We start from the raw sequence: 12,284 nt of genomic DNA, 5'->3' as shown, positions 1-12,284 counted from the left end.
TTTTTTAAATTTTAGAACAATCTAGACAAGAAAAGGCCATTCATCCCAACAAAGTCTGCTAATCCCTTCCACTTAATTCTTCTAAAATAGCATTAAGTCGAATTTTGAAAGCCTCTACAGTCCTCCCGGCTACCACACGACTTGGTCACTTATTCCAAGTGTCTGTGGTTCTCTGTGAAGAAAAACTTCCTAATGTTTGTGTGAAATTTACCCTTAACAAGTTTCCAACTGTATCCCCGTGTTCTTGATTAATTCCTTTTAAAGTCACCGTCTCGATCCACTGGACTAATTCCCTACATAATGTTAAACACTTCAATCATTTCACCTCTTAATCTCCTTTAAAGGCTCAGCTCTTTTCATCTTTCCTCATAACTCATCCCCTGTACCCCTGAATCAGCCTATTTGCTCTTCTCTGGACCTTCTCTTGCGCTGTTATGTTCTTTTTGTAGCCTGGAGACCCAAATTGCACACAGGACTCCAGATGAGGCCTCACCAGTGCGTTATAAAGCTTGAGCAAAGCCTCCTGTGACTTGTACTCCACTCATCAAGGCGCTATATAACCTGACACTCTGTTAGCCTTCTTTATGGCTCCTGAACACTGTCTGGTCATTTATAGTGTCGATTCCACTATGACTCCTAAATCCTTCTCATGAGGTGGACTCTCGATTTTCCGACTGACCATTGTGTATTCAAACCTCACATTTTTACTTCCTATCTTTAAGTCTTTACATTTCCTGACATTAAATTTCATCTGCCACAAATCTGCCTGAGCCTGTCTGCTGTCCAAGTCCCTCTGTGATGACTCAACAGATTCCAGATTATCTGCCAATCCTCCTATCTTGTATCATTTGCAAACTTAATTTACCTGTTACTTATATTCCTCTCCAAATCATTTCTATACTGTATATTAAAAATAGCAGCGGCCCCAGCTCTGACCCCTGCTGGTCACCACTCTTAATGTCACCCAATTCTGATATGTTTTCTTGCACCATAACCCTCTGGTTCCTGTGTCTGAGCCAGTTCTTCACCCATCTACGCACCACACCTGAACTCCCACTTGATGAACTCGTTTTAAAGTCACAGTCTTGGACTAATTCCCTTCACCATTTTGCACACTTCAGTCAGGTCTCCTCTTCATCTCCTTTAAAAGCTAAGCTCATTTCATCTTCCCTCATAACTCATCCCCTGTAGTCCTCTAATCAGCCCAGTCGCTCTTCTCTTGACCTTTTCTGGTGCTGTTATGTCCTTTTTGTAGCCTGGAGACCCAAACTGCACACAGGACTCCAGATGAGGCCTCACCGGTGTGTTATAAAGCTTGAGCAGAACCTCCTGGGACTTGTACTCCACACATCAAGGTGCTATATAACCTGACATTCTGTTAGCCTTCTTAATGGCTTCTGAACACTGTCTGAGTCCACTACAACTCCAAAAATCCTTCTCATAATGTGGACTTTTGATTTTCCTTTGCCTTTGTGAAAGGCGCTATATAGCGCCCAACCCGGCACAGACTGAGGCAGAGGCACGTACTTAAATAAAACACTTTTTTATTTGTCTTCAGCCGTGGGGCACGCCTTCCCCATGTCCCACCGGCCCAACACAGTCCCAAAAACACTCACAATCTCTACAACAATCCTTCTGGCACCACCACTCCTCCTCAGGCTTAGTCGGCCCAACACAGTCCCAAAAACACTCACAATCTCTACAACAATCCTTCTGGCACCACCACTCCTCCTCAGGCTTAGTCGGCCCAACACAGTCCCAAAAACACTCACAATCTCTACAACAATCCTTCTGGCACCACCACTCCTCCTCAGGCTTAGTCCTCCTCCTCCCGACTCTGGCTCTCTTGAGTGGTGGTGGCTGGCCCTTTTAATATCCCACCTGGAAGCATTCCAGGTGCTTGACCACCTGGTCCTAATTGCACTTCCGGGTGGGGCTGAAGATATGACCAGCCAGGCTGCTGACTCCATGCAGCTCCCCCTAGCCCCCAACCAGGCTGTGGAGGACTCCATCTCCCATGGAGCCATGTGCCGGGTTGGGGAATCATCATCTGCCAGGGAGGCTGCCACCAAGCGTCCCGGGGGAGGTATTGAACTGTCCATGGCTGCTCCCCCGGAACAGATGCAGCAGGGGCGTCCCTGCCGGGCATGGGACCTGGCTGTCCATTACACCTTAGATAAAATAAATGGCCATCTGCCTTTACCCATACTTGTATGTGATATCTCCTGTGTTTTGACTACAACTCAGTTTTGCTGTATCCAGGCCCATACAAAATCACACTGTGTTCTGCTAGCATCGTCCACAAGTTCTGGTCCTTCGTGTTTTCATGCTCTTTGCAATACTAAGTTACGCATTTCTCCTTCTGATTCAAAAAAGCAAAAGTATAACCCCACAACTATATCCTGGTTACATTTCTTCATTACGTGTAAAATATCCAGTGACTAAAAGGAAGCAAGGAGCTGTAGTGCTTAGGCTTGTCTACTCCTTTCATGCTTTTTCAGTAAGGGGCTGCAGAAGTCCATGAGTGTACGAATGATTTGAGCGATCCAACAGGCTTTAACCTACCAGTGAAGTGAGTAAGACTGCCAAGCTGTGCTTCGTATAACACGCGCACTGCCAGCACTTTGAGAGAGGTAAGTACTGAAACATTCATAGCGTGCTCAAGAAACAAAGGCTGGAAAGCAATTGATGAAAAACCAGTGGAATGCGCCACGTGCCAAGAGGCAGACAACATTCCATAGCATAGAAAAATATCACACCCAGGTGTTTAAATAAAAGCAGCGATGCAGGCATATGGATTTTGTGTTTAGAAAAAATATTTCATTTTCCTTGTGTGCATAATTGTTTTCTTAGGATTATTTTTTTTTCTCCGTTTCTAAGAAAATGCTTTAAAAATAAGACTGGCTTCCATAGCTTACAGCGGATATTTTAGACTCGTGACTTGTCTTTTCACTTTCTTCCTTTTTATCTAGATGTCAACGAATGCTCAGATAGTTCATTTTGTGCCAATGGTAAATGTGAAAACCTTGAAGGATCCTACGCTTGCATGTGCAACACAGGCTACGAGACGACTCCGGATGGCAAGTTATGTCAAGGTAATTTTTACGACTTGAGCAGTGTTCGCTGCTTTCAACACAATGCGGCTTTTATGAGATGTGTGGAAAGTGTGCCTGCTTTTAAGAAAGCTCCAATGTGTTAAATGGAATGATATTGGAAGGATTAGGACATTGAATATGCTTCCAAAGTTAACAGTCAACTGAGTCCCAGCTGGATCTGGATTCGGTGTCAGATGGAGATTTATTGTTCTTCACGGAGTAGCACTTCTGCTAATAAAATCTTTTAAGACATGAAGTTAAGTGGTTACAGTAATTACTAAAAAGTTCCCAAATATACTTATGTCCATCTCCAAGTAATTTAATTGTTCGTTTTGAGCTGACCTTGAAACTTAGAACTCCACGTGTAAATATACTCACCGGCCACTTTATTAGGTACACCTTGCTAGTCCCGGGTTGGACCCCCTTTTGCTTTCAGAACTGCCGTAATTCTTCATGGCATAGACTCAGTAAAGTGCTGGAAACATACCTCAGGGATTTTGATCATCCATATTGACACGACAGCATCACGCAGTTCATGAGGATTTGTCGGCTGCACATTCATGATGCGACTCTCCCGTTCCATCACACCCCAGAGGTGCTCTATTGGATTGAGATCTGGTGACTGAGGAGGCCATTTGAGTCCAGTGAACTCATTGTCATGTTCAAGAAACCAGTCTGAGATGATCTGAGCTTTGTGACATGGCGTGTTATCCTGCCGGAAGTGGCCATCAGAAGATGGGCACATTGCAGTCATGGTCATCAACAATACTCAGGTAGGCTGCGGCTTTTAAATGGCACTAAGGGGCCCAAAGTGTGCCAAGAAAATATCCACCCACAGCTTTACACCACCTCCACAAGCCTTAAAGATTGATACAAGGCAGGATGGATCCATGCTTTCATGTCATTGACGTCAAATTCTGACCCTACTATCCAAATTTTGCAGCAGGAATCATCAGACCAGGCAACGTTTTTCCAATCTTCAGTTGTCCAATTCTGATGAGCCCATGCAAATTACAGCTTCAGTTGCCTGTTCTTAGCTGACAGGAGTGGCACCCGGTGTGGTCTCCTGCCGCTGTAGCCCACCTGCTCCAAGTTTCAACTTGTTGTGTATTCAGAGATGTTCTTCTGCATACCTCGGTTGTAATGACTGGTGATTTGAGTTACGGTTTAATTTCTATCAGCTCAAACCAGTCTGGCCATTCTCCTCTGACGTCTGCCATCAACAAGGCATTTTTGCTCAGAGAACTGCCGCTCACTGGATATTTTCACTTTTTTGGACCATTCTCTGTAAACACTAGAGATGGATGTGTGTGAAAATCTTGAAATACTTAGACCAGCCCGTTCCATGCCACGTTCAAAGTCACTTCAGTCCCCTTTCTTCCCTCTTCTGATGCTCGATTTGAACTTCAGCAGGTCGTCTTGTTAAAGTCTACAGGACGAAATGCACTGAGTTGCTGCCATGTGATTGGCTGTTGAGATATTTGTGTTAACAAGCAGTTGAACAGGTGTACCTAATAAAGTGGCCAGTGAGTGTAGATGCTAGATCTCTTTACTAGTATAGCACAAATCTAAAAATTGATAATTAAATGTTATTCATGCCTCCACCTTGAATGGTAAAACTGCTAGAGAGTCTGGAAGTTGTTTTTTGTCTTAAAGACCACACATAGCTAGTTAGTAATAATTTGTAAGCTGCTTTGAAGAAAAACTTCAACTAAATAAGTAATTAGAAATAGAAATGGAAAGATAAAACCTGCCATGGTACACCCATAATAGAGCGCAGTGGCCTGTACTGCTAAACCATTGCAAAAAATGAGTTAAACATAAAGCCTGAAACCTTCAAATAGTGGCTATCAAAGATCTCCACACTCTTACTAAAATTTTAAGCTTCTGTTGACGTAAAAGGTGAAATCAAGACAAATAATATCAGACCTTAGTTTACTTTTAATAATATCTTATAACCAACATTGTTTAAGGGAAAATATATGAATAATTTATAGGAAAGATACAGTTAGGTCCATAAATATTTGGACAGAGACAACTTTTTTCTAATTTTGGTTCTGTACATTACCACAATGGATTTTAAATGAAACAACTCTGATGCAGTTGAAGTGCAGACTTTCAGCTTTAATTCAGTGGGGTGAACAAAACGATTGCATAAAAATGTGAGGCAACTAAAGCATTTTTTGAACACAATCCCTTCATTTCAGGGGCTCAAAAGTAATTGGACAATTGACTCAAAGGCTATTTCATGGGCAGGTGTGGGCAAGTCCGTCGTTATGTCATTATCAGTTAAGCAGATAAAAGGCCTGGAGTTGATTTGAGGTGTGGTGCTTGCATGTGGAAGATTTTGTTGTGAACAGACAACATGCGGTCAAAGGAGCTCTCCACGCAGGTGAAAGAAGCCATCCTTAAGCTGCGAAAACAGAAAACACCCATCCGAGAAATTGCTACAATATTACGAGTGGTAAAATCTACAGTTTGGTACATCCTGAGAAAGAAAGCAAGCACTGGTGAACTCAGCAATGCAAAAAGACCTGGACGTCCACAGAAGACAACAGTGGTGGATGATCGCAGAATCATTTCCATGGTGAAGAGAAACCCCTTCACAACAGCCAACCAAGTGAACAACACTCTCCAGGGGGTAGGCGTATCGATGTCCAAGTCTACCATAAAGAGAAGACTGCATGAAAGTAAATACAGAGGGTGCACTGCAAGGTGCAAGCCACTCATAAGCCTCAAGAATAGAAAGGCTAGATTGGACTTTGCTAAAGAACATCTAAAAAAGCCAGCACAATTCTGGACAAACATTCTTTGGACAGATGAAACCAAGATCAACCTCTACCAGAATGATGGCAAGAAAAAAGTATGGAGAAGGCGTGGAACAGCTCATCATCCAAAGCATACCACCATCATCTGTAAAACACGGTGGAGGGAGGCAGTGTGTTGGCTTGGGCGTGCATGGCTGCCAGTGGCACTGGGACACTCATGTTTATTGATGATGTGACACAGGACAGAAGCAGGCGAATGAATTCTGAGGTGTTCAGAGACATACTGTCTGCTCAAATCCAGCTAAATGCAGTTAAATTGATTCATGATACAGATGGACAATGACCCAAAACATACAGCCAAAGCAACCCAGGAGTTTATTAAAGCAAAGAAGTGGAAAATTCTTGAATGGCCAAGTCAGTCACCTGATCTTAACCCAATTGAGCAGGCATTTCACTTGTTGAAGACTAAACTTCAGACAGAAAGGCCCACAAACAAACAGCAACTGAAAGTCGCTGCAGTAAAGGCCTGGCAGAGCATTAAAAAGGAGGAAACCCAACATCTAGTGATGTCCAGGAGTTCAAGACTTCAGGCTGTCATTGCCAGCAAAGGGTTTTCAACCAAGTATTAGAAATGAACATTTGATTTCCAGTTATTTAATTTGTCCAATTACTTTTGAGCCCCTGAAATGAAGGGATTGTGTTCAAAAAATGCTTTAGTTGCCTCACATTATTATGTAATCATTTTGTTCACCCCACTGAATTAAAGCTGAAAGTCTGCACTTCAACTGCATCGGAGTTGTTTCATTTAAAATTCATTGTGGTAATGTACAGAACCACAATTAGAAAAAAGTGGTACTCTGTCCAAATATTTATGGACCTAACTGTATGTAATAATTACGTACAAGATATATGGAATATCAGTGGTTTGCACATAGCCTCCCTCTGGAAGGCATTTTGTGTGATCCAAGTACTGTCTTAAATTTAGCACAGGAGATGACCTCAGACTCTTCTCTTTTTGCATGCAGATGTAGATGAGTGTACCAACAAGCAGCTCTGCGTCAGAGGGCATTGTCGAAACACGGAAGGCTCTTTCCTCTGTACTTGCAACAGTGGCTTCAGATTATCAGCTTCCGGGGACCAGTGTGAAGGTAACCAAACCTCCATTTTAAAACCAGTCACGGACAAGGTAAACAACGCAAATGCAAATTTAATTTATGACCAATAAATGCATGCATTCAAAATTTAGTTTCACTATCTACAGTTTTCTCAGCATAAATGCATTGCAATTCTCCAAAGGGGTTATGAAATTGCTTGGACTGAGCGAACACAGTGTAAAAAGTTAGACAGCGTTTTTGTAAAGTATATTCTTAAAAGTTGTAGGATAAGAACGGGCATCCCAACTGGGGAGGATCATGGTTTTATTACCCAGACAGGAAGCCAGAACAGAATGACAGATGGATTTTCTGGCGGGGTGATAAAATAACTTTGTGCTCGGCCGATATAAAATAATGGATGGAGCAGCAGAAGCCAGGAGTCAGGAGAAGTTAAATTCCCCAGTGGTCTTCTCATGTGAACCCAGTCAGGACACCTGCAGGGGTGCTTGGGATATGGTGTCTGGAAGTGCAGCCTTGTCTGGGTCCCTACGTTCTAATAGAGCTTTCAGGGAGGACCTTCTTACTTTCATTATGACCCAGATGCATTCCTGGGTCCAGTATAAAAGGAAGTCCGCCACCACAGATGGACGAGTCAGGGTTGGGAGGCAGCAAGCAACACTCAGTAGAGTAGAAAAGGAAGAAGAATTCTGCTTTATTGTTCATTTATTGTATTTTGTGGCTTATATGTGGAGAGGTGATCATTAGAAAGGTGCCTGGTGTTAATAAACGCCTTGTATTGTATTGACATGTGGTGTATTGCTGGGTCTGTGGTTTGGGGCTCTTTGGCGACCCCTTGGGGTTAAAAAGTAAAACCATTAAAACGATGCATTCAAATTCCAATCCATTCATTCATTGTTTCTGTTGAGTTTTATGACTCATCTCATGTCTTCCTGTATTTTCTCCTCAGTTTCCTCCAAGATTTCAGAGAAGTTTCGATTAGACTTTTTGACATGGCTCCAAAATATGAAGTGATAATCTAGTTGGTTAATTAAGAAAGGACCAACCACATTGCTGCTTGAAAGAAACCTCAATATTTGTTACCACTTGAGATCGCTGAGATTGGTACTTTTCAAATCAAAGTTATGTCTTCATAGTCATGTCTAAGAAAATAAGCAACAAAGGTAAAGAGTTGAGCACCAGGTGCTCAGGTCAGGGAGCATGCATTGGTACAGCACGTTGCCGCACCCACCACACGACAAAACAGCTTGGGATCCTGGTTGGCAAACCCCCAGGCAGACACGCGGTCCAATCTGACCCTTTATCTGCTGCAGCCAGGCGTTACGTGGGTGTCCCCTTGCCCTGGTCCAACCACTCGGGTCCTTAACAATGAGGATCCTGTGAGCCGGCTCACCCTCGGGGAATCACAACGCATGACTGCAGTGCCATAACTGACGCTCCCTCACAATGCAGGTAATGTGCCTCATCTGGGACTCCATGAAAAACTTCTCATTTGACACAAAGTCAAACCAATGGTACCCAAGGATTCTCCAAAGAGACACAGTACTGAAAGACTCCAGTCTTCGTCTCCTTTCCCTGGATGGCGTCCATGTCTCCATATAATTGGGAGACATTAGCCAGGAATCAAAAAGACAAAAACAATGAATAAACGGCAGCTAGGGCTGACATGAGTCTTCAACACTGACTTCTTCCAGTGGTGGCGTCATTGTTCCATGAGGAATAAGCGGGTTCAAGGATGGAAGCAGAAGTGACATCAGAGCTCCTTGCGCCGTTAATCTTCTGTTCTGAGGGCAAGAAAGTGAAAAGTCAATGAATGACATCACCAACCCTTGACTCAAAGTGGAACTACTGACCGCGAACACGCCCTGAAGTGGTCCGCTATACACACATGTGAGACACATGGTATATATTCATTTACCACATTAAATTGTGTTCTGACGTGAAGCATTATTTGTAAATTTTAAAAACACCTGGCCTACACTTGTGATTTAAAATGGAGGCGAGTGGTATCATGTCTGTTCGTTTTTTGTCATTTAACTGCACGCAGTGGCCAAATGTGGAAACAAAAGCAATAAACATATCCAATATGTCACTTTTTCAAGCCAAGAGTTTTATTGAGTATTGATCTGTGTCTTGAAATTGCACACATATTGCAAAGCAGAGTTTTAGTTAGGTAAAAACGCAAAAAGCAAAACATTATCGTAAAATTCAGCCAATTTTAAACAGGCTGTGCACTTCACCTCGTCTGTGGCAACCTTTCAGTACCAGGGTGCAGTTTCATCGAGGACCTCGAAAAATCATCTCCAAAAGTTATTGACATTATTGAATGTTGATACTGTCACAAACTCGACTAAGAGCCATAGCAAGGTTTGGGGCAGCCACCCGTATATTATATCCTGGCTGCAAAATTTAAAAAAACAATAGCACTGATATGCACGATTCAGAGTCCAAAATAGAACTGAGGGTATAGAGGAAAGGTGGCGGCTTTTAAAGGCCAATATGAAATGACATCAGAGGGGCTGGAACCAGAAGGGTCCTCATCCATAGGCTCGGGTCTGGAAATGACATCAGAGGGGTCAGACCTGGAAGGGTCTTTGTCCCCAGGCTCAGACCCGGAAGTGACGTCATAGAGGTCGGAAGCAGACTTGACGTCATTAGGATCAGGCGGAATTTCCCGTGAATGGTCTGCAGAAAAGCGAGAAAAGGAGTTGGTGCACTTTGCTTCATCCCGGTCTGGCTCAGAATTACCCTCATTCAAGCCCTTTAGCTGTCTCCCATGCGCACATGTGTGACAATACCTAAATGTGAATTGCTGTCTCTGTTCTTTCAACAACTAAAAAATAATCATGGAAGAAATGTTCCACGATCACTCACAGTCTTTATGCTTCTAATTATAACGAGCTGTATTCCTGGCTGGAACAAGGCTGGATGTAATTTACTTCACATCACATGAAGGACAAATTTGTTTTGGCGATTAACATGTACCATTGACACATTTCCAGTATTCGGTGTTAAAGAGTTCATCTTTCACAGTTAAACACATTGACTGATGCCAACCAGTCCATAATTAAATGGGCTAACGTGCAAACTGCATGCAAAACCTGGCACTGTAATGTAACAACAAAAGCTCTGCGCTACCACTCTGTCCATGTAAAAACATCTGTACTAAGCTTTAACGGGTTAAAATAAAATCTAAGCCTATAACATCTGTTCGGTTCTTGTCATTTGATTGCACGCAATACGTTGCTCAGCCTCTCTTTCACTTGCTGTCACTAAATTACCAAAGCATGGCAGGTACAATAATTCCAGTGTCAGCAAGCAATATCTACAGAATCTTCTTATATAATACGCTACCGTGGCTGTTCGTTTGTCTGTCCAGGATTTTAAATCACCTGTAGCTCGCAAACCGTTTGACCTATAATTTGGTACACATATACTGTACTATGTGGCTACTATTGGGGTGATGATTTTTATTACCCTTTTTATTTTATTTTATTGTAGAATCAACTCTCACCAGCAGCCAGCAGGGTGGCTGTTCGGTGCATGCGTACAGGCACCATTCTCATTCCCTACCACCTTCGCCTTCACTTCCCCTACCTCTTCATATCTTAAATCATTCTTGAGGCAGATTGAAGACTTAAGTGCCAACTTAAGTGAAAAATTAAAGAAAACGTACCAAGTAATTGCAACACAAACACTGACTTAATCAGTTTTAACGCGAAAAGATGCCAACGAAAGAAGAGAAGAAGCGGGCCGCTAGGATGGAGAAAAGAAGAGCTGCTCAGGAAGTAGCAAGCACATCAACATCTGAGCAAACAAATGATAAACGTACAGAGAAAGAGGATGAAAACTAGGAATGCTCAAGTCAAGTGTATTCACTGCACGTTATCGTGCAGTGCGCTGTTACTGGTAACACAATAATTATTGTTAAACTAGACATTAAGCCCGTTACAATAACGGGCGCTAGAACAGTAGTCCATAAACATTAGTAGGTACAGGCCATATTAAATGGCAAGGGACCTTTTACCTCATTCAATTTTTTTCCGTAAAATGCCTGTAATTTTCTCTGACAGTAATACTGGCTTTGCTGTCCGTAATATGCGTTTAATTTTCTGTCACAACAGTGGGCAATCAGCAGATTCTCCCCAGCAGCTGATGTAATGTGTGCGAAAATAAATCTACTTTTACTTTACACTTTACCGGGCCAAGCTTTCTTAATCGCAAATCTGAGATCCTCAGAGTGAACACTTGCACAACAATGGGGAAGCTGGTCTCCGCGTCTCAGTACCCGATTGGATTTTTCGTGTTTTCTGTTTTAGGTCTTACCTCATTTACCAAAATCCGATTGTATCTGCTGCGTGAAATTGTATAGGTCACGCCCTCTCTGTCTTGTGTGACGCGTCAGGCGTCCTTTGAAGCATCGCAGCGTGCCCCGCGCATGCGCACTTCACCAGAAGACACACACACACACGGACACTGGACACACACAGGGGTTTTATTAAAGAGGATGACAAGACTATTTTTTGTGTTTTGAGTGGCAGTGGTAAGCTTTCTCATGATTCAGTATGTATGCCAGCATTGTGGGTCGGCCAGGAGAAATGTCAAAACTCCACCCATGACAGATGCTGTGAGCAGACTAGCAAACAAGAAGCACAACAGTACCTTAAGAAAACAGTACCAAGAATCTGTGAATAAATGTATTACTCCCAGGTGACTTTGGTTGTCACAGACATGCCGCAGAAACTCAGAGGCTACGTTTTCTTTGCTGCTTCAAAGTGGAAGTAATTGGTAAGTTTTACTGCTTTTGTTTTCATGTTTGGACTTGGGTACCCTTCACCTCCATTTTAAAGAAGAAGAGGAGCAGGCTGGGTACTTTTTACAATTTATAAAGAATGTTTCACTTTAGAACACAATTTTATGCGGCAAATTAATATATATACCAAGATCCTGAAGAAATAACTTTGACTTGAAAAATATCAAAATTTTGTAGTCCAGCACCATATGATTGGAAAATTACACATTTTTCGAAAAAAGTTGGGAACAAACAAAAATGGTGGTGTCCAACTTGCTGTACTCACTTATGAATGTTTTTGAATACTGATGTATTATGTGTTACAGCTTAAAGCACATGAATAAAATAACATTACTCTATATGTATGTGTGGAATAGCAAAGCTTGACAAGATCAGGAAGGAGAGAATTAGCGGTACAGTTAAAGTTGTGGAAATCTCTTAGATAATACAGAAAAGAAGGTTAAAGTGGTGTGGACGTGTCATGAGATATACCTGTAGAGGAGAAGAGGATGGTCAA

The 12,284-nt window shown here is 42.5% G+C and overlaps 1 protein-coding gene across 10 annotated transcripts in view; it reads left to right on the top strand.

Moving 5' to 3' along the window:
* The window catches only part of ltbp1 (latent transforming growth factor beta binding protein 1), a 386,058-nt gene that overhangs the window by 265,368 nt on the left and 108,406 nt on the right, over positions 1-12,284 (top strand). For 9 of the 10 annotated variants that reach the window (XM_028820637.2, XM_028820635.2, XM_051919196.1 and 6 more), the window contains 2 exons: positions 2,973-3,095; positions 6,889-7,011. In XM_028820637.2, coding sequence (XP_028676470.1) covers positions 2,973-3,095; positions 6,889-7,011 — 246 coding nt within the window. The remainder of the gene's footprint in view (positions 1-2,972; positions 3,096-6,888; positions 7,012-12,284) is intronic. The other variant, XM_051919194.1, reaches the window with a different exon arrangement.

The sequence above is a fragment of the Erpetoichthys calabaricus genome, chromosome 15, assembly GCF_900747795.2.
Source record: "Erpetoichthys calabaricus chromosome 15, fErpCal1.3, whole genome shotgun sequence".
Classification (NCBI taxonomy): Eukaryota; Metazoa; Chordata; class Cladistia; order Polypteriformes; family Polypteridae; genus Erpetoichthys; species Erpetoichthys calabaricus.
Note: the sequence above shows the minus strand (reverse complement) of the source record. Positions and strands in the feature narration are given on the sequence as shown.